General features: G+C 36.8%; 2 protein-coding genes across 3 annotated transcripts in view; one reads left to right on the forward strand and one right to left on the reverse strand.

Annotated features, from left to right (window-relative positions):
- The first annotated feature begins 6 nt into the window (after positions 1–6).
- On the forward strand, positions 7–17,320 carry LOC137975533 (PHD finger protein 12-like). Of its 2 annotated transcripts, none has more exons than XM_068822644.1 (16): positions 7–364; positions 471–652; positions 1,368–1,443; positions 2,094–2,289; positions 2,404–2,464; positions 4,966–5,025; positions 6,437–6,569; positions 6,819–6,928; positions 7,030–7,093; positions 8,770–8,904; positions 10,358–11,429; positions 11,729–11,811; positions 12,309–12,390; positions 12,617–12,709; positions 14,504–14,586; positions 14,700–17,320. In XM_068822644.1, exons 1-16 carry the CDS (start codon positions 323–325, stop codon positions 15,132–15,134), a joined length of 2,907 nt encoding a protein of 968 aa, XP_068678745.1. In that variant the 5' UTR covers positions 7–322; the 3' UTR covers positions 15,135–17,320. The 2 variants fall into 2 exon arrangements, with proteins under 2 accessions (XP_068678745.1, XP_068678746.1); XM_068822645.1 differs by having other exon boundaries at positions 11,735–11,811; positions 14,700–17,317.
- Positions 17,321–23,078: 5,758 nt separating this feature from the next.
- LOC137974878 (protein unc-119 homolog B-like) overlaps positions 23,079–23,423 on the reverse strand; it is a 9,543-nt gene continuing 9,198 nt past the window's right edge. Inside the window, exon 4 of the mRNA XM_068821871.1 lies at positions 23,079–23,423. This exon is cut by the window's right edge and continues 355 nt beyond it. The gene's annotated coding sequence lies outside the window, so the exon portion shown is untranslated.

The raw sequence follows: 23,423 nt of genomic DNA on the forward strand, positions 1-23,423 counted from the left end.
TTCGGTTCTTCTGTTTTACGAGGTTTGGTAGGATTTTTTTCTTGAACTTCAAGATACCATTTTATCGTAATCTTGGGTTTTCTGCAAGCTATTTTGTGCCGCCTTGCGAAACGACAAGGCAGCCATCTCTGAGCTGAGTTAAAAGGTATTTCAATGACGAGGGGCTGAGAAAATGCCCCTTGTTTGAGAACAGCAAGAGGGCGGCGATTTGTTCGAACTGTTTCCCTGAGTTGGAATTTCGCGCATCGTAAAAAAGCCAGGTTTCATCTTTTGGTTGAATTCAACGAAGGGAACTGTTTTGCAGTCCTTAAGAAGCAGAAAGATGGACTATGACCATTTGGATCCAGAGGGCAGCCTAATGGACGTGCGTAAAATAAGTAGTAGTTGTTATTTCCTCGAAAGATACTCTTTAGTTGTCTGATAGCAGCTGTTCACGTTTTACTCTATATTCATCTTCCTATCGTTTACAGAGAATTCAAGCCCTAATTCAGCCTCCCCAGTCTGAAGAATCCAGCAAAAAAGTAAAAAAAGTTGATAAAGAAGCTCGAAAACAAGGCAGATCCGTCAACAACGATAATTGCGACAGTTGTGGGGAAGGAGGCGATTTGCTTTGTTGTGATCGATGTCCGTGCGCTTTTCATCTCACTTGTTGGTATGTGTAATCAAAATTCAGCTGGAAACCTTCACCAGTGCAATAATTTTTGAGATGTCTATGGTACTTCAAATCATAGCTGTGGCAAATTCGGCCCTTTTTTGAAAATTCAATTTTCTAATGCTATCACCCGCCCGCATCAAGAACCAACATTAATTAAACCTAATTTTTCCTTGATGGCTCAGTGTGAATATTACCTTTTCATGACCTCAGCTGCATTGCTCCCTTTTTAAGGGTCGTTTTATACCTTGTTTCTTCAGATAACACACAAAAGAAAATCAAAGTATGTAACAATCCTATTCACATTGTAGCTGTAGATGCTGTTATCTTTCATCACCTGGGATTTGTAAGAGATAATTTTACACTTGGCGTGATTTTTTTTTACGGAGACGAATCTTTGATTTTCTTCCTTTTAATTTCCAATTTAAGTGTTTTCATTATATTGATACACAATTATGTTGAGTTACACCATAGAAGTCTCTTTGCATGTACGTTGTAGAACTTGATCCACAACTGGTGTTTGCGTTAAAGACAGCTGTGATTGTTCCTCTTTCTCATCTCTAGATGATCTCTGTGATCTTTGTTACAAAACATTACACTATTGGATTCAGTGCTGAAAAATATGCTGTTAGTTGGGACAAAGGTGGAAATGAAGTGTATCATTTCTGTAACATATGTTGATTGCAAACTTCTGGTTAAACTTTACTTTTGTCAGTGATCCTCCACTGGAAGAAGATGATATCCCTGATGGTGAATGGCTTTGTAATGAATGTAAAGCAACGCCAAAAGAGGTAGGGTAATGTGCAGCAAACATGTAGGTTATTATGAAACACTTTTAGTATTAGTGTTTAAATGTTAATGCTTGATGAAAGTTTTGTTTGAATACTCTTAAAGGGTTACATTTTGTCTCTTCCGACATCCACTATTGATTTAAGAATGCATTTTTAAAAGCTTGTCTGTAAGATAATTTGTCAGATAAATTATTATTTTCAAGGGTTTCTCATTAGTGTCTGCTGAGATGTCATTTTATGTTGCTTCAATGAACAGAATTGAAAAATAAGATCCTCAGACTGTACATGTATATTAATTAATGAGTACTCTTGGATGTTAGTGCTCAATTTAAATGAAGCAGAGTCAACAACCAGAAATGTATTGGTTGCCAAGTTACATAACCTGACCTACTGTAGCTCTAACCTTGTTTTAAACAACTCCGTTCAGGATTGAGCTTTGACCAGGTGAAGTTTGTCCATGTACATATTCAAATCAAGATTATAGTAATTTGCACTTGGAAGAATGCATCACATCTGTACCTGTAGTACATGCATTAAATTTCATTTTCATGTTTGCAGGTACAGCTGTATAGGAGATTACCAGTTAGTTTTACTTACATTTGATGTGATCATTCCAAATTGAAGTCTTCCGGTTTTAACTCTTTGTGCAGGATCAAGACTGCAAAGGGAAAGACCAATCTAAAATGGAAGATGATAACACTGAAGATCTCTCCTCTACATCCATTAAAGATTTAGAGAATTCCAAACCTGAGTCACCATTTTCAACACTTGTAAAAATGACAACAGGGAGAAACCCAACAACATTCACTCTCCCGCCGGAGCTCAAATGCAACACTTTCTTTCCAGGTAATTATAAAAGTTCCATTGGTTTTACAACATAATACACTTAAGATGTTTATTTACATGGTTTTGTGGTGGAATTTGTTAAAAGAGTTTTTTTGTCACCCTTATCTTTTACAGGTGATAGGAAAAGAAAAAACAGCACTGAAGAGAGAGCATTTCCAGTAAAAAATGGGAAAAGGTAATAATAGTGTAGATCATTTTGCATTTAAGCAATGGAGGACTTTTTCCATGTTTACATAGCCTCATCTCAACACAAGAGGGAGTTGGGAGAATTCAAGACAGTTATGCAAACTCTCAACTGCATCTGGGGTTTGCATAACTGTTGCAGGGCGCGACGAAAGTGCTGTGCGATACCCTGGGACTAGTGGAATGACTTCTCGGGCTAGCATTTTCTTATCGTAGCTTGCCCAACAGGCAAGCACGGTTGGTTCCTCTTTTCCACTGTCTTTTCAGATGATAAATTGAGCTTTTATACCAAAAAGTGTGTAGCAGAAAGCTCCTGAGAGAAAATGATAACGTTATGAGGCCAAATTAACGTAGTGTGACAACGTTTTCCGCTTCATTTTAGTTGCATCTGTAAATAACGTCATGACTTTTTCTGCTTACATGAGCAACTGAAATATAATTTTTGAAATGACAATATTTGCCGACTGAAAGCGTGCAGTCAATCAGTCTAATTAAATTCCAGCCAAGTCACGGTGCAGTGGATTTTCTCGGAAATTTAGGTGCATTTCGTTGGGAAAATCCAAATCCGGATTCTTGTTTCTATTTTAAAGCTGCCAATTCATTATTAAAACAAAAAAGGCCCACTTTGTGTAAAATTTAAAAACAAGAAAAAACTCGCTTGAAGAAAAGCTAGCAGACCTGGTGCCGTTATCATCCGATAAAAAAAATTAAAATAAAAACAAAAACACGCAACTCTAGTAATTTAAAACCTGATGTTTTCTCACTTCTGGAAGAGTTTGTTAGCTTGACGAGCTTTGAAGAGAATTTACTCCATCGAATGTCGACAGACTTCAGATTACAGTGGTAGTTTAATTGATCGATCGTTCATTCATGACATTCACCAAAATAACTGTGTTGTGATTTCCGTAAATTTATAAATATTTTTGACCGTCAACGGGGGTAACTTTCTGGTCTTACGAAGCGAAGCAATTTTCATACATGTGCGGTAACTGCGTTGATTATATGCAAATTGCAATCAGGCCGACGGCAGACAGAGAGACACATTCTGTAGATATTCAAATTGACTAAAGGCATTCCCAAACTTTCAGAAAATTTGTTGATGATGTTCATTCCGAGAACCTCGTTCATGTTAGCAGTGCAAACAAGGAACTGAAATATTTCCTATAGCTCACTGTTCAACTGTTTTAGTTAATATATTTTATATTACACTAGGCAAACTATGAACTATTAGGTTGAAGTTAAAACTAAAATCACATTCAAGAATCAATTGAAAATACTACGAAGAATTAGTTTATATCTATGTTTGATATCATTACTTGTATTTTGCATAATTAAATAAATTTGATTATTCTTTATAAACAATTTAATTTTGGGCTAGCTCCTCAGACCTTCGGGCTAGTAACCTCAAGTAACAGCTTGCCCAAAGGGCAACCTCATCTTTTCATTTTCGTCTCACCCTGTGTTGAGAATTCTCCCAACTCCCCTTTGTGTTTACATTGCTTTTAAAAAATTATTTCTCAAAAACAATTTGACAAATGAAGGAAAATGTTATTTTTTTACTTCTTGACTGAAACAGATTATTTTTCTTAATACATGCTCATATTTCCCACCAGCCAATCAATATGTCTGACAACACATAACCAAAAATCAAGTGATGTCACAGCCGTGTTAACATACTCTCATCTAAACACAGTGATTGACCAATGAGAGTGTGCGTACTATCATAATTATTTTATATTATAGTAAAATCAACGGTGATCCTGCAAGGGTTTCAAGTTGGTTGCTGGTTTGAGTAGAGTAACCAACTGTTATCATTGTTAAAATGAATTTTGATCTTTGGTTTGAAAGAATCTGTCTTTAATTACTTCAATTTTGGAAAAAAAGAAGCAGGCATCTCTGAGTGAAGTTTTGGATGCTTGTTGTTGGTTTTCTGTACTAACTGAAACCACTGATACTGAATGACAATGAGAATGTGATCATCTTTGATGTACATATACCTATTAAATGACATCTCTAATGTCCTGAGCAGCTTTTTTTTGGTAGAGATTGTGCCGCGTGAGTGTATAATGATGATAATAAGAATAATGATAATAGGTATTTATTGAGGTCATTAACCCATTGACTCCCATGGGTTCCCCATTGACGAGTAAAATTGTGTGGCGTTAGACAGAGTAAAATACTAAGTCTGGCTGGTTTAGGCCAGTTTGGACGTCAAAGGGTTAAACAAATGTTAAGACTTACAATGTACAATGTATTGTAAAATGAAGTTAAAACTGTATTAAACTACAAAGTACTAAATTAAGATTCATTTAAAAGTCAAAGAGCCATCTATTAACAAAGCATTTCTTAAACTCTCCCTTTGACACCTGGGACATGGTAAGGATGGGATCTACTGCGTAAAGCTCTGTTTTTATGTGGGTGGAGTGTTTTTAACTGGGCTTATCCACAATAATACTCACAGCACAATTTTCTCATTTGTTTGCTTGTGTACAGAAATGGCGACGAAGAGGAGCACACTATTCCACCTGGGCGTCTTTGCTTTGCTTGTAGCAGGTAACTCCTCTGAAAGTAAACTAATACTCCCAATGTGAGTGAGCCTTGTCTGTAAGCATGATCTCATGTGTACATGGTTAAGAAGTGCATGTAAAAGAGTTAGCATGCATAGCGTGGGATAAAAAAAAAACAACAACAACAACAATAAAGCTGGATACCTGACCAAACAATTCTAGGGAGATGTCAGATTATTAAAAATCCTCTTGTGTACAGGTAATCTTATTTATGTTGCCTATGGGCACTATAGTAAGGTTGTTGCCTAATGGTCACCTGGGTGCCTGGGGTGCCTTATTTGTGAGCGTGGGCAACCAAATTTCTGAATGAGTAGCCCGAACGGGCACCTAACTTATCACAAGGTGATTCATCCTCACTTTTTTGTAAATTTGATCCCAGCTGGAGATTAAGAGATGAAAAAAGTGATATGGTCGGAGAGAACGTATGGCAGCTAAACAAACGACTGAGCAAATTTCACAAATAAACGATTCTTCAACTTGTAAACGTGTTCAACATTGCTAAGGGCTTTCATTTCATTACCTGCTGGTAGCACACGGAGACTGGGTCGCACTTTCAGCTATTAACTTAGGAAAAAGGAGATTCGCTTGTGCAGCATGTTAAAATTTTGTATGTAAAATAATGCAGACATCACCAAAACTATACGTAACTTTCCGCAAATTAACATGCACGAATTTAATTGACTTTGTGTGCGCAAAATTAACATGTGGACGTAGCATTTCCATAATATTATTGGAAATCACATTGTGAGCCAGTCTCTGTGCGCAACCAGGAGGTAACGCAAAGAGAGCACTAACTAAGTCTTAGCAATATTGAATACGGTATGTTTACAAGTTGAAGAGTCATTTATTTGTGGAAATTGCTTAGCTGCCATACGTTCTCTCCAACCATATCGCTTTTTTCATTGCTTAATTAATCTCCAGCTGGGATCAAATTTACAAGAAAGTGAGGATGAATCGCCTTGTGATAAGTTAGGTGCCTGTTCGGGCTACTTGATCAGAAATTTGGTCGCCCAAGCTGGCAAATAAGGCACCCCAGGCGACCGGGCAACCATTAGGTAGCAGGCTTGATATCATGGGGCATGCACTTTGAAGAATGCCATCCAACGTTGTGGACGGCAGTCAAATTGACCCATGGCAGAGGTCTCTCTTCCCGTACTCATCAGCACAGCGAATGCAAACGAAGAGATCTCTGCTGGCCTGGAAGTAGTAAGGTATTAAGGTCATTCTTTGTTTTCTCTATGAGCTGGGCTTTTTGTCTTGATATTCCATTTCTGTCAATTTTGTTGATGGTTGGTAGTCATGTTAATAAAGTGCTGTCGATAACATGCTGTTGCTTTGTTGTGTGGCAGACAAATGGCATTCAGTGTGTGAGGGTTTTTCTTCCAATTGATTCATAGGAGTGAACTCATTGGTGAACTTGTTCACTGTGATTTTTGTCCACTGGCATTTCACATGGACTGCCTCAACCCACCTCTAACTACAGTACCAAGTGGCATGTGGATGTGTCCGAACCATGCTGAGCATGCTGAGGTATAACATAATTATGTTATTGAATAATTTCTGGCAAAACTTACAAATCGCTGCGGTTGGTTTTGATTTCACTTTATTGTAAACACAGCCTGAATATCTCAATGGTTAAGCCACAGGTTTGTCCCTTGAACCAATTAAATTTGTGTCATGTGCTTTGAACAGGAGTGATCTGTTTTTGAAAAGATCACCAATTTTAAAAATTAATAATAAATACATTGTAGTGTGACAAGTATCTTGTGTTCTATTTAGCCCGGACTTCGCGAACCTCGTTTCAGTAAGAGATTACAGGCTTACAATGACCTAAGGAGTAACATTTCTCAGCACACAATCAAGATGAACTTTCTTCAAAGAGTGCATAGGTAATGTGCCCTATTTTCTTTGTTAAGGTTTCTCAGCTTATTACCAATAATTATCATCAAGTAGTCACATTTTTTCTTTTCTTTAATTCCTCAAACACTAGATTAAAGAAACATCCCTCTTTCAAAAGAAAAGCTTTGTTACCAACAAGAAGGAGGGCAACTGTGGTAAGTGTTGGTTGGTTTGCTTCAATTCAATTCAATTTATTCATTCATGCTTTTCATGAGATTTACTCAAGCAAAGATCTATTATAGATGAGAGTGGGTAGAGAAGGAAAAAGTCATTAGCTAATCAAATGAAAAAGATTTGTGAGATGACGCTTTGCGCATCAGCCGTTCATCAAGTCAATAATTTATTGCTCTGATGAAGGGCTAATGTAACTCTCAAGACATCATCTTGAAAATCTTTTTTTCAGTTTGTTTACCTTTATCATTTCCTGTAGTTATGACCCATTGACACATCAAACACCCTTTTAATATTGTAATGAGGGCCACTAGTTTATTTGTATTTATATGCTATTTCATGCTACCTTGTTAGACTTTACTTACTTACCGTAAAAACTTGTCCATGTATAAGCCACACCTTTTTTCTCAAAATTCGAATCAAAAGTCTGGGGTGTGGCTTATCTATGGAAACATCTGAGGTAAGAGTTTTCTATGTCACTGAATAAACATAAAACAAACTGAAAGTGCTTTGTTGTTGATCATTGCGTTTTTCGCTTTTTCGTGAGTGGTGGTGGCGCAACAACTGCACAACATGGTGGCGCAACAACTGAACAGCAACCCACAGGGAATCACCATTCCTCCACAAAGCTGTTTGCTATGACGCCTGCAGTAAATCACTTTGACGCATATCTTTCTTCCATGTGCGAGAAAGTACTAAGATATTTCCAAATAGTCCGACCGTTTCATTGTGATGCCTAGGCTCCTCTCCACATTTCAAAGCTTGGCCACTAATCACTCGTGCTTATCGTTTCAATTATCTTTGATTTTCAACTTTATGGAGCATTTGAGGTGATAATCTTGAAAAAAAAAATGGCATCGAGAGCATCTTACATGTAAGTCTTTTATAGTGAACTCACAAGGTTAAGGTATGACAAGTAAAATTTAGCTATGTTAAGACTTACATGTAGGTAATTGACATGAAAACTCGTAACAACTACCGTGTCAGTGTTTTGAAAAGCCGTACTTTAATATTTGCTCTTGTTTGTTTACCATTAAAAGCCTCACTGGATCTTCAAAGTTCGTTGTCTGTACTTTTTTTTTTTCAAAATTCGAGCTTTCAAATTGGGGGTGCGGCTTATACATGGACTTTTACTGTACTAATAGCTTACAATGTACAACGTTGTGTTGGGCCTTTAAGGATGGTGCCTACTAATTGCCTGCTACTTTCTCCGGATAGTTTTAAACCGTGCAAAAATAATCTCTGTATTAGTAAGCATTCACCGATAGGAAACCCAAGTATGTCTACATATGCAGAACGTTTGTGCCATGACAATGGTAGGCACCGTCCTTAATCTGGTTTGTGAGAGGTGTTTATTTTAGCACATAGATAATTCATTTTTAAGTAAACTCTGCAATGGCCTATCCAAATAAACATGTAACAGTTAATAAAAGAAACCTAGATTGGAGGACACAACTTGCTGGGTGTTTGTAAAATGTGCTGGATTCAATAATCATTGTTGAATTTGGGACCATCATGTGTCGAAAAATCCACAGTCCAGAGCATCCTTATCCAAATATTGTACCCCTAACCATTATTAGATCATGTCGCTTCCTGGATCCAGGAACATGCATGTAATGGAGGAGAAAAGAATCAATTATTATTTGTCATTAAATCATAGGTTCCACAAGCAATTAAGGATCATTATGCATCTCCACCAATCCAACTCCTACCAGAACATATAAGAAAAATGCAAGAGCCTCTGCCATTACATGTACTTCCTTTGAATACACCATCATCTGAAGAACAGGAAGAGGTGAGAGGTGATCGATAGTTGTTGATTGCAACTGCAAAAATGAGACAAGTATGGTAGTCATCCAGTAACCAATAATACAACACAGAGTTGTAATGCAATTTTTAGCATACAATGTATCTTTAGGAAGGAGAGCAAAAGAAAACGACAACGACAAAACAGAATACCAGTAATAGCTCATCTTTCCTTGGGCACCAAACCGTTTGTTATTTTCAAAAAGTGGTTTAGTCGGTTTTTCTTTTGTTCAGGAATGAAAATTTAACGTCAACTGGAATTAAATAACAATTATCTGTACTCTTTTGGACATAAAGAAAAAGTTGATTTGTTTGTTTGTTTTGCTCTAAAATGCGATCAAACAAGATAGTGCTTTTTAATCTGTTTGCCCAACTGGTTTCCGATGTGCCTCAGCAGTGACAAGAAAATTTTGCCCTTATCCTATAAACACGTAATCGCAATGAGTTCTCGTAAAATTGGGCGGTAACTTCACTAGCTTGTGTTTTCAAAAATTTGTGTAAAGCACCTAAACGTTATTTAAGTGTTGTTTGAAGTTCGTCCTTTCTTGGTACTTCCATTGCCATATTTTGGGCAGCTGATTCTTGTTCCAAGCCAACCTGGGGTGTTTCAATGAAATACATCAAAATGTGAATGATTTCGTTTTCAGAGATAAAGTGGAATAAAGTACATCAGTAAAACTCTTTTTTGACTATGAACTGATGTAGTTTTTTTTATGGCTTCTAATTTTAGCGTGATTCCTATTTGCTGGCTATTGACAGTTGACTCTGAAATGGCTTTTTTCCTTTTCCATACGCTCGCTGAGGGAGTGCTTGTTTTCTTTTAAAATCATGCGGTTCAAGCAAAATTCATTGCCAAACTGGTGAATTCCAAAGTAAATTTCACTCGAAAAACCGGTATCGTACTCATCTCTTCGTGATTCATGCAATATCGGTTTTTAGCGTAACATGTACCATGGAATTTACTAGTTAGGCAATGAATTTTTCTATAGAAGAAAGCAAAGAAAATGATTTAATTATTGAAGCAGCAACTGGAAACATCAAAACGCGGACAATTCGAAACCTTTTATTTTGAATTCACTAACCCTACAGGCATTAAGAATAAATAACCAGGGAGCTCCGCTTTTAGGCTTGGCTAAATCTATATTTATTATGTGTATACCACCCCCTTTGATGAGTAAAAATTAATTGTGTGGCATTAGAAAGAGTATAATCTATTAAGTTCCACTCCTGGGTTAAACTCTGTTGAATCAGACGAACACCTTGCACTTTTGTTGTTGATTAAATTGGCTTTTGGTATGTGGTCCTCTAAAAGTCTACAAATTTGGGTCTTCAAAAGTGTGTAAACCCTGATTATTTAAGTTATAAAGCACCTTGAAAGTTCTTACCACATTTTCTTGCTTTGTTCAACCAGTTACTGATTTCTTAGTTTTTGTGTTTTTCAGTGGTTAAAGTGTGTGATCAACTTGCAATGCGGTATTGCAAAGCATCTTTCTCAGCCAGCTGTTAGCAAATCTTCAATTTCAAATCATGCAGATAATTCATCTGGCAAATTGGAATCTTTGAGCTCTAATACAAGCACTTTATCTACGTCATCTGCACATTCTACCAGCACTGGAAGTGTGAAAGAGCCAATCGTCAATGGCTTGACCACCAAATCAGACTCAACCAATCACATTTCCTCTTTACCTGCAAGTAGTGGAGTTCAAAATGCTTGTATAAGTAGAGTTGTAACAACGACAATCACCACAACAAGTGGTGGAAAAACAATAACAAAACCACTGACCATTTTGTATGCTTCCCCATCAAAGCTTCAAACTCACATGAATGGACCTTTGAGTGCAAAGTCAGTTGGAAATTCAAGTAGCCCAGTCAATGTGTGTAGTGTGTCTTCAACGCATTTACCGTCTCAAGTTTTGGTAAAGCAGGAACCCAAATCTGTTGAAAAACAGGTATTGAGCAATGACTTGAATCAACTTAGTGCTGAATGTAAACAGCTGTCAAGTGATACTGCAAAACTAATCAATGAAGTTGGGCATGTGAACAATGTAAAGGCAAAAATCAGTGTCGATGTTGTAAAGACTGTAGCGGTTCCAACATCAAGCACAAGCTCAATTGTAAATACAACCGCTAGTGTGGTAAGCAGAACCATATCAACTGCTATTGCTGCAGGAAGCTCAAGTAGCTCCAGTGCGACAAAAGCCGCTTCATCAACACCTACGAAACTAATTGTATTGACAAGCACAAACAGTGGGAACATCATTAAAACAATTGCAACAGCAGGATTGTCTGCTGGTGGTACTGGGCAATTACCGGGTGGCAGCATAGTTACATTGGGGGCTCCAGGAAATTCTGCAAGCATCAATCCTGTAAAAATTGGAAGTGTGAATGCCTCAACAGCAACTTCAGTTGGTTCAAGCCCAAGTAAAGTGACTCAGGCCGCAGCTGCTACGTCTGCAGCAACTGCCAATGCGATTAACAGCATTTGTGCTGCAGCTGGAGTAGACGCTTTTAATGGTCAGTTTTGTCTCATGCTTTGTCTTGATGTTTGTGATTGACTGTGATATTTTAATAGTTCAATGAAGTTTGAGTTCTTCCAAAAAACAGTGTTAACTAAGAGGACTTTATGGCAGAATAACTGTTTTCAAAATTTCCTTTCTCTAAAAGCTCAGCGCAAAGTGTTGATCATGAGTTCCCCTCCCAGTCAAAGGTGCTTCGTGATCACTGTGCACACTAACTAAAAGCACTGTCAAAGGTGTGGTTCACTAAATATTTTAAGATTTTGAATTGCTTGTGAACTAAGTTGTTTCTGTCAGAAACAGAGCTTGCCAAGTTGGATCCAAGGCTTATTCAAGTTTTGGCTTATCAGAGACTACAGCAGCTTCTTACTCAAACCAAGGTCAGTAGCAGCACCAAATTTATGTGGGTTTGAGACTTAAAGTAAAACTTAATTTGATTAAAGTAATGCATGCTTCAGCTGAGAGCCACAAAACCCTATTTAGCATAATGTCTTTGTTCTGATCTTGCTTGTACTTCCATATACATGTAGAGTGGTCGTAGTTTTATCTCTGTTCAGGGAAATGGCTGGCTTGGAAGTTAAATAATGTACTTGGGATTTTTAGGTTGGCTGTTTTCTCTTGGGTTGACCAAAACCCGTGGCATTATACATACATGTATTACATAATCGAAAATACACATAAATACACTACATGTGCATACATTTTATATAAATTATACATACTACTTGATGCATTATACATGTACATGTAGCAGCAGTCACAAAATTGAGGTATTATAATATTCTAGTTTATATTAAGAAATTAATGGTAATTTTGATTTCTTAAAATGAGGCATAATATTAATCCTTCAGTCAAATTAAGCATTTCTCTTTTTTAGCCTGTTCCTCAAAGTCCAGCTGCAGCAAGAAAAATTTCTTTCAATGGGCTAAAGGAAACTATAGTTCTTCCTCAACAAGCTGGTAAGTCCTAACTTATAGGTTCTGCCATCTGTAATTTAACGTTTCTCAGACACTCTGGTCAGATGTCAGCACCCCTCTACAGGATTGGTTTCCCATTCAGAGAGGATTAAAATAATAAAATTATATATTCTCATCACATGATTGTATTTTGCTTCATATGCTTGCTACAGTAAGAAACAAAATAATATGAAAAAAACTAGAGCAATGTTGCACTTTCTCCCAATAGTTCCAGCTGGAAGATCCATAGCAGTGCTGTGTCCGTTATCTGGAACAGGTCCTGTGTGTCCAATGATCCATAAATGTCTATCATTGGGTCAAGGTTAGAGTTAAATAATTTGTTTTCATTGCTTTTGAGCTTGTAAATTACTTGTATACATGTGCATTTGCTTATAGTGAACTGTTGGGGCAGTAGAAAGAGTATGCTGTGAGCAGAGACTCTTCGATCTTCCCATATACATGTAAGTCGGGAAGAGGAAGGGACCTCTGCCAACTGCTTTGAATTTCTTTGTTAATTAAGCATGTGTTGAAAATTCAGATGTATTTGGGTGTCAGTCACGCACGATTAGTGACCACAAAACCACAAAACTAAAACAAACAGTCAGGATATTGTCCAAAAACTCTGGCAAACACACGGCAACCAAGGATTTGCTTGGAAACTCGATATAGTTCATGACTTATAAACTGCCATTTCATTTTTTACTGAAAATAATTACCGTAAAAACTTGTGTGTAAGCCGCACCCCCAAATTCCAAGAATGATTTTGAAAAAAAAATCGAAAACTTAAAATAAGCACTCTACAAAAAAAGGTGTTTGTTCGCAGTTGTTCGTGATATTAAAAGTTGCCGAAATATAATGTTGTGTATTTGCAGCGACCTTAAGAAGTTAATAAACTCATAAAATTAATATCTTTTAAAAGCTTATTTTGAATCAATTTCCCTAATTGTAGCGTTGCACGTCACGCAAGTGAAGACATAAAATTAATCACTTAGAATGATGAACTAGCAAACATTTCTATAGACACTTCTCCTAGTATATTGGCTGTTTAGACCACAAAAACACGAGTGGAATCTATGTTTTTATGCAACTGGCATGTTTTTCGAAAGCCATCAGAATGTCATGCGCTGTGAAAAACTTTGCGATACAAACTGTACCGAGCTGAAAAACATGCAAACAGATATTATATTTTTAAAACCTCTTTTAGCTGATCAAGATAAAAACTCAAAAGGCTCTTTATTTTTGTATTTTATTTTTTTATGACATCACATGCAACCCGAGAATTCTTGAGACTAACAACAGTTGTTTTCATAGTTGAAGCCCACAGTTAAAAATTAATAAAAATGATGAAATTTGAACAGAAATAATGCACAGGGAATGATACAAAACATTTACTTAGTAACCACGGAGACATTATTTTACGGTGGGAACTCTGGACTAAGTCATGTTGTAGACAACATGGAAAGGTAGGCAACAAAACAGTTGGCCTTTGCCGAGTTCTGCTGAATAGCATGATATTGTCTCGCACTTGTTGAGAGATCAGTGTTGAAGTGATCTCTTGAAGAGTATGTTTAATCTCTACTGACTGAATGTTTTTAGTGCTATTTTTGACCCCATACCAGCCAGTTTACTCCCTCTGAAAGCAATCATCCAACAGTCTTTTATATAAGCTACACCCATGATTTTGAGCCAAATATTTTGGCAAAAGATGCGGCTGGTACACAAGTTTTTACGGTATATAGATTTTGGCAGACTTGTTTCTTTGACTGATATGCAGAGAAAATACTCATGAGAATTTAGCCAGTTAAAATTTTTCACACAGTTTCAATTTTAAAAAAAATTTTTATAAAGACTCGTGGCGATTAATCATGCTCAAAAATTTAAAAAAAAAACAGAACTGGACTGACTAATCCATTTCTTTGGATGAGCGGCAAATCAAAGAAAGTTGAAAAATTTGGCAGAGGTCTCTTCTTCTTCCTGACTTATCTACATGTAGGAAGATCAAAGGGCCTCTGCTTGCAGGGTATGGAAAGAGTGCAAGTGAATTTTTTCTTTCATCTTGCCAAATGAAATAGCAATAAAGGTTATGATGATGATTACATGTATTCCTTTTTTCCAGGTCCAGATATGGATGTTTGTCTCCAGGAATATGGGCATTGCAACTTCATATCTCAGAAACACTGTTCTATATTTTACGATGAGGTATGAGTTAGTACACCAGAGGTTTATCCGATTTATTTCTATCCTTGTCACTGTATGTTTTCAATTTTGGTAGTGATGATTACTGGCTTTTCAAAATTCTTTTTGTTCTACAGACCTCAAAACAGTACGAGCTCATAAACTACAGTGAACATGGAACATATGTAGACAATGTGTTATACTCGTGTGACTTTTCGGACAAAATCAACAGACATGTTCTTTCATCTAAGGATCTAGACCCTTCCAAGGTCACCAAAAACAAACTGTTGGCCGCTTCCCAAGTTCGACAAAACCCCAAAACAAAGGGATCACGTAGAACTGTTGGTCTTGGTGTGCAAAACATTGCAAAGGCTTGTAACTGCACGACAAGCAGTTCAAACTTAATTGGTGGCAGTGGTGCTGGCTGGGAAGGAACAGCCCTTTTACACCATGGAAGTTACATAAAGCTTGGTTGTGCTCAATTTGTGTTCAGTATAACAAGTCATGCCACAAAGCTGCCTTCAAGTGGAAAGACAAGTAATACAAATGATAAAAAACCAACTGTTTCATGATAAGTGTTGGTAGTCAAGTGTTTAAGGTATGGTGCTGTAACAGTCGTGAAATTCAGCTGATTTAACAAGTGAAGGTAGCAATTTTGAAAGCAAAATGACATTCGTTCAAAAGAAAACTTGTGTTATCGGCTCTAACACAGTGGTAATGTGTCACTAAAATTTGAAGGGTTGCCTGCATCAATGTTATAAGTGAAAGTTTTTGTATTTTCATTATTTTTGTCACATCCCAGCCAAATTTGGAGAAATAAACACTGAGTATCTTCTGTAAGGAACTCTTGCAAGTTGCATGCAACAAGGAGAGTTTTTGTATTCTTTTAATCCCTTTTGTTTTCAATTATTGCAAACAACTTGAAACAGGACTTTGCAGACATCAGAGTCATTAATGAACTACCATTAGAATCATTGCAGATAATCTAGGTACAAAAAGTTCACTCACAATGTTTGTGCATCAAGCCCTTCAAAATTTATAACTGTAAAATATCGTATAGTTTAAGTATTCCTGAAAGTATAGCCAGTAATGCAAGCACTTACGTTTCATGAAATAGAATTTTTGAGGTCAAAATTGAGTATGACCAAGGCAATCAATTTACCATCATCTAGCATCTTATTGCAAAATTTTATAGATTGTTGTCATGCCCAGTTAATTAAGGTAGCTTGAAGCTTCTCAGCAAGGAGTTGAACATGGCAATGATAAAGAATGACCAGGGATTGCACTAAGTGCCAGCAGCCAGCTAGTCTGGCCAGCTGAAAGAGACTGCCACCTAAAATTCAATCAAAGCACAAAGGTTAGGTCCGGATTTGTAGAAAGCTCACTATCAGAAATCACTGGCTGGATTCGTCTTGTGAGCTTAAACCTGGTTTTTTCTTAATAGAAATATCCCTGGACATTTGAAAGGTCTATGCAATATACAAGATTCTTTTAGATTTTAGTGAATTTTATGGACATTCTAGCAAATGGCCATTCTGACATCACTCGTTGTTTACCTTCTGATACTATTGCCTGGTCACTCTAAAAAGAGATGCTATGAAAAGAATCTCATTAAAAGGGAACTTTTTTACAAGAGCATTGTACAAATAAATTATGCAGGATTTCCTTCTATTGACCATTAATTTTTTTCATTTTCAATCAAAAGCAATAATCTTGCTGGGAATCAGATCTCCCATTGAATAACCGTTCATGAAACTCATCACTCCATTGCTCACTACCTGAATTTCTCAACATTGGAGTACATGTATTTCAGGGCTCAGGGGATAAGTTGTTCATGCCTCGCAAGTAAACATGCTTTGTATTTCTTTGTTTCTTCAAATTTCTTGCTTAACCTTCCACTTTATGCAAGATAGGCTACTTTCCAATATTGGGGAAAAACATGTTAAGGTAGGTTCATAGAAATACTTTGCTTAAAAAAAAAAAGAAGACAAAAAACAAAGGAAAGTTCTAATATTATGTCACTGTACCTTGAGCCTTCCTATCTCAAGCTAACCTTCATCTTAATGTGGATAAATTTGGAGAGAAAATGTGTCGGTAACATGAAAACGGAGTTTATTTACGTAGAGTATGTTCAGCACTTTGTGGACCAAGCACAGAATTTACGGGTATTTTTATACTGTAGGTAATGTACTTAAACAAAAAAATTAATGTGTTGAACTGTATTATGAGATTTTTATGACTGATGCCTGAACATTTTAGAGAAGTATAATTTTATTCTTGTACATCATTCTATTTAAGACGGGAAATGGGCATAATATTTATTATTTGTACAGTGAATGTCCATGTCTGTCTTAAGTATCATCCACAAGTTACCCTTTATTGTTGAAGAAAGAGCTTGTTGAATTTAATCTGATCCAGTTACAATAATAATATTGTTTTGATCAAAGTGAGTTGGTTTGTGTAATAGTATTCGTGATTATATTAGTGTACAGCTGTAGATTATTGTAGTTACTTGTACGCACAATATTGGTGCAAACTTGCGTCCTAATCTTTTGCACATTAAGAAAGGAAATATAACTTCTATGCCATGGCAACAGACTTGTTCTCTTGTAGTCCACTAGTTTGCTTTTTTTGGGCATTTGGGAATTCAGTTGTGATTTCTTTGCTCAACTGAAATCATGTGGCCAGGTTCTAACTATAGACATGATTGACTGAATATCATAAATTGATTCAAAATCACATGTCTGTTTAAAAAACTTCCTCTTGTTCCAACGATCTGCTTCAAAAATGCTCTTCAGTGGATTCCCACAAACTAGTAGATAAAAATATTTGCATCTGATCTGTTAGGGTGTTTACAAAATTATTGCAAGCCATTGTATTACAGTGATACTACGATCAAAAAATCACTTCCTTTTTTTTCCTCAGATTTTGAAAGTGTGTTTGCTTAACACCTGCCTGGAAAAATTTTGAGCTTTGATTTTTATCAGAAACCCATAAGGGTTGAAACGTGTAATGGCCCCTTGTGTACTGGGAAACAAGCTTCTGAATAATTATTCAATTTGCTAAGTACCATAATTATTTGGAACAACTAGAGAGAAACATTCCACCAATCAGTTCACAATAACACCGTGACGAAATTGACCGAATGCAAAAATGGCCGACAACAGATTATTCTTTTGTCTTTGTGTTATGTAGCCTAACAGGTCTTGTTTTACAGCGCAAATTCTTTTAATTTTACGCGTGTGAACGAGGCTAGTTAGGCTCATTAACACAAAGACAAAAGGATAATTTGTTGGCGGCCATTTTTGCATTCGGTCAATACCACCAATGTTCTCACGCGAAATTAACTGGAGCGAGGGGTTTCCAAATATGGTACTTAGCACTGAATATTCGGAAGCTGTGAACGTGCGTTACACGTTTCTATAATTATTGACTTTGAGTGTGAGTTTTGGATTTTACGGTCTGCCATTACTCACATTGAAAACTGACGGACTGCACCTCAGAGGATTGGATCTAGGGAAAAGTGTCATCATTTTACTCAATAGCTTAAAATTTCAGCGTGTAGACACAGTTTATTATGTATGCAAAACACAAGTTTAAAAATCTGAAAGCCCGAAACCCTTGTGCTGCATAATTATTAATTAATTCGGTCGCTTACAAACACATTGCATTCTTAAACTAGTGAGTCTTTGACATCATTTTCTCCTTTATCCAGTCCTCAAGATTTTAAAGTTAGGTAGTAATGGCAGACCATTAAAATTCCAGTTAAAATAAACTAATGTCTTTGAAATTAAGGCTTAAAACTTGGGTCACTTAGTGTTAACATAGTTTTGAAATTCAAAGGAAAAGAGGTTTGGGTTTTGTTATTAGTACCACTTTAACCTATTCACACCTCAAATGCCCTAGGATGCCCCCATCTGGTTAAATTCAGAGACAGAGTAAAATCTATAAAGTGTCACTGGGACTGGCTTTCAGAGTTTTAAGTAAAATTCTTTTGTTTAAAGACGGTGCCTACTCATTTTTTGCACGGTTGAATGTAGGGGGAAAGCAGATCTTAACAAGTGGTATTGAAATCCAAAAAGAAAATTGGCGGTAACCATGCATTTTTCAAAGATAATGAATCAACAATGTTTGTAATGAGCTTTAAAATACAAAGCAATGTATGGCATTCCTTTCCAAATTGAAGCTTAATTATCTCTGAAAATGCATGGTTACCCCCAATTTTCGTTTTGGATACTAAGAGCCCTTGCTAAGTTCGGTTTTCTCCACATAGTTTTAAGCCACACAAAAAAATTAATATCCCTGCATTAGTAAGCACTACCGATAGGAAACCTGAGTATCTGGAGTTGCGCAGAACGTATGCGCAATAACAATAGAAGGCACCGTCCTTAATAATCATCAAACTCACTTGATTTGTGTTGGGTTTTTCAGAGGAGTACATGTGACTCAAATAGTACCTGCTAATTCATCACAACTTCGATGAATAACAATTAACCCATTGACTCCTGAGACAAGTAAAAGCTTCTGGCATTGGACAGAGTAATATCTATACCTAACCTTGGATATTGACTCTTTGTAGGATGTTGTCCTTTTAAAACAATTGCAAACTTAATGGAGGGGACATAGTTTTTGACTGGTTAACCCATCCATAGTCTGCGAGCCCCAGGACTTCCCCAGTTGACAAGTAAAATGTCAAGTCTCATTCCCAGGAGGCAATGGGTTAATGAAGGGAACATTGTTTTTGACTGGTCAATGGTGAAACTGATCCATGCCTGTATATGGGATGCTCTGCCACAGAATGAACATTGAACATTTTCATATTGTCAACCAATCTATGCAGCAAATGTTTCTTATAATGGCCTAAATTATTACCAGAAAATGATATTCAACATCCACAACTTCCATGCCCAGTCATTCCTTTACATCATTAGTCATTTAAAAGTCTCTGCATACGAGCCGGAAGGCCATCAGGCTGAAGCTTATCCTGGTTTCCATGGCATGAAGCAACTAGGAGTTTTTCTACTCCCCCCTGGATGGAATGCCAGTCCATCACAGGGTTACCACCCAGCATTAAATTTGCCAGTACCCATTCATACACCTGGGTGGAGAGAGAGGCACTGTGAGAGTAAAATGTCTTCTTGCCTAAGAACACAACACAATGTCTCCGTCCAGGACCCGAACCCAGACCACTCGCTCTGGAGTTGAGCACACTAACCATGATGCCACCGTGCCTCCCTAGTCATTTTTTTTCTAGCACTATAACAATAATATTAACCCATTGACTCCTTGTTAGGGTTAGGGTTAGGGTTGGGCAGGTACAAAACACAGGGCACAAGTCAGGACATTGTTTTACCAACACAAAAACAACCCTAACCATTTACCAATGCTAACATTAGGCCTAAAAACAATGAATGTTTCTGTATTGGTAAAACAATGATCTGTGACTTGTGACCTGGCGGGTCTAAAACACGGGTAACTTTTCATGGGTCACTTTTTTTTTTATTTATTTTTTTTTTACTGTTATTATCACCTTACATGTTTTGAAAGCACAAACACACTAACACCCACACACACACCCACAAACATGGAATATGTTTACATAATAGAGAGAAAATAAATAAATAAAAAGGAGGAGGTGCTCGTTTTGAGAGGAGCGACCAATTTATTATACTCTACAAGATCGGAATTGCCTGTACAGTTGGAGAACAAGGTGCTGGATTCTGTAGTTATTTATTTATTTTTGAAGCAATTGCAGTTCCCATTTCTTTCGCGTTGTTGTATCTTCTTTCTCTACTTTATGAATATAATTTTATTGTAGATGCCGTAAGTATTCTTCGAAAATTGGCTTTTGTTCTTTAAATTTACACAGCCAGATGAAATGTTTGCTTGTCAAAAAACAAAAATTAATTTGCAAATTGTATTTAGAGGTATCTGGCCTCAGTCCCAAGCAAGTATCGACCTGAAAAGCATATTCTTTACTAACAATTTTACAGGCCTGCATCCATGAAAAAACATGATTCCAAAAACAATGGCTTTTGCTACATTCCCAAAATAAATGAAAGAGGCTTTCTTTACCATATTGACAGAAGGTGCATTTCTCATTATCTATACGTCCTATTTTCTTAAGAAAACTATTAGTTGAAAGTCGTCGATGTAGGAATTTAAAATTAAAAACTATGAGTTTTGAACTCTTGGTACATGTAAAGGCCAAGACATAGGCTGCTTTCCAGTTGACTTTGTGACCGGGTTCCAGATTAATTTCTTTGTGCCATTTTTCTTGACTTAGAGTTGGTAGCTCACTTTTTATTGATACTAACTTCTTGTAAATCAATCTAGAGGGTTTTGAGTTTTTTAGAAATTTTGAAAGGAAGCTCTCATAACTAGCATTAGTCCTTTCACTTTGCCTACGGAGAGAATTAGTTGCCGAAATTATTCCGTAATAACTTAAGGGAGGAACTTGAAGGTTATATTTGTCTTGAAAAGCAGTCAAAGATAAAAACTCAAAGGAATCATTTAGCATGTGCTTAACTTCGGAAATACCTTTAAGGGACCAGTCTTTGAAAAAAACTGGTCTATTTCCAATTTTTATTTTTCATGGGTCACTTGTTGCAGGTCATTGTTTTACCTTTTTTTAAGTAACCCCAAACTCTCAATTTGACTAACTCTAGGCCTAAAAACCACCTTTAGGCCTAGAGTTAACCAAATTGAGGGTTTTGGGTTACTTTCCAACTACTTTCCTGGTAACAGGTAATTCAACCCTAACCCAGTTGCCAATTACCTTTTATCAGTTACCAGCATTTTAGACCCAGCATAGACCCGGTGTCCTAGTGAATTTGGACCTCCCGGTATAAATCCACTAACAGATTTAGTCCCCCTTCACAGATTTGGACCCCCCATTGCAGCTTACTTCGCTGTTCATCGAGGCAGAGTTAGATTTTGGATTGGGCAAACCATAGTTAATAGAGGAGATTGGTTATGAAATGCGACAAGGTTTTTGCTCTCTATTTTGGCCTTGACCGTGCACAAAAAAAAAATAGTTGTTTACTCCGTACTGAGGAACTAACCAATAGAAACGTGTTGATTACGTAATTCATGCATAGTGTATGAGCGCAAAACAAAACATTGTGCACGGTCGTGGACTTTCCAACCTAAATCTTGGCACTTTGTTTGCCCCTTTGATGTTTGCCGAGCTTCCAAACCATTCGCCTCTATTAACTATGGGGAAACTGAGAAATACTATAATACGTGAATCTTTCTGAAAAGGACGTAAATCAGTTAATTTTTTGAGTAAAGGTTGTTACAGTGAGGACACTTGAACCATGAACACTTGATATTTGTTTGTACATTCTTTTAGTGACTATAGAATGTGGGTTCGTCCTGTTGACAAGAGTATTTTAATGTTTTTACACTTACAAAATGCTATACCTGTAACACTATACATCATAAGAAGAGCATTTATTTCTTAGTCGTCGAAAAAAACAATGTACACAAAAATGTCATGCGTTCACAGTTCAAGTGTCCTTACTGTAAAGGCATTTGTGGCAGCACTTTTATTCCAATTGATAGTTGTTTGAATGAGTGGCACTTTCAGAAAGGAGGTGCCACTTTTGGTTGGAAAAAGCATTGTTACAAGTTTAGTTGACTACAAGGCTTCAGAAGATTTTTTTTTTACAACCAAACTTTTCCAGTAGTGAATTCTCATATTAATTTTCAATAAGGAGAAAAAGCAAAGTTGGACTTAACTTTCAGTACGGTTTTTTACAACTAAAAACACATTACCGGTACAAAGGAATTTTATTACCTTAATCAAAAGAGTGCTTATTCTCAGGAGGGTTCCAATTCCATGAAAGAGATCCATATCCACTTGCGGATCTGAAAGCGGATCTGGACCGAGAGGTCCAAATGCGCTAGCGGATCTGGGGCCTGTTTCTCGAAAGTCCCGAAAAACTTACAGGCCATTTTCGGGTGTCACAATTCCTTCAGTATCTCAAGAATGGAGAGGATTTAAGTCAACAAATTTCACATTCAGTTTGCTTTTTGCTACCTTGAAAACATGTTAAAAGATCGGCTTTCCAAAATAAGCGGTAGGCATTTTCACAAATGGCCTTTCGGGCCCAAAAGGTTTTCTGGACTTTCACGAAATGGGCCCTTGGGCCGGCCCTTGTGACCCGTGTTTTGTTCCTGCTGCTCAAATTTAGTGGTCATAGCTTCAAGTGTTGACTTGGTCTTAATACACTCTCACTGATACCTAGCTTGTTCAGCAAAGTGTTAGAGTTGTATTGCACTTAGTGAACACACATGTAAGCAATGAGTATGTTTCACTCACTAAACAGGTCGGTGATCAAAACAACTTGGAATGCTTGCAAACTTGCCGTACAATTAAGTACAAGAAATCCAGGGTGATAACATTCATAGATTGTTGTTTTCACAATCTCAGCCAAAGTATTCAACAGATTGCAATGATATGGTAATGTGTATTATCATCAGAAGAAAAACATTATGTCCAAAGCTTCAACTCCCTTTTCTAGTTTTTTTTAAATTTCTTCACAATGAAAGTCAATACACAGATTTGACAATGAAAAAAGGCTGCTAAGACTTCAAATAAAATTCCTTTCACACTATGTAAATAAAGTTTTGTGACTTTCCACCTACTCTACACATAATTATTGGAGACTACTAGAAAAATTTTATGGAAAAAAACAAGGGCCTACACAGCAACATATTTTACAGAAAAATGTGACTGGGTGATTCATGAGAAGTATAATATTATTAACAGCATGATAGAAAAAATTTTCTTGACGTATCCTTACAATAACTATATATTTCCCAGTGGTAAGGCCATCAATTTCCTGTACCTCACC

The sequence above is a fragment of the Montipora foliosa genome, chromosome 11, assembly GCF_036669935.1.
Source record: "Montipora foliosa isolate CH-2021 chromosome 11, ASM3666993v2, whole genome shotgun sequence".
NCBI lineage: Eukaryota > Metazoa > Cnidaria > Anthozoa > Scleractinia > Acroporidae > Montipora > Montipora foliosa.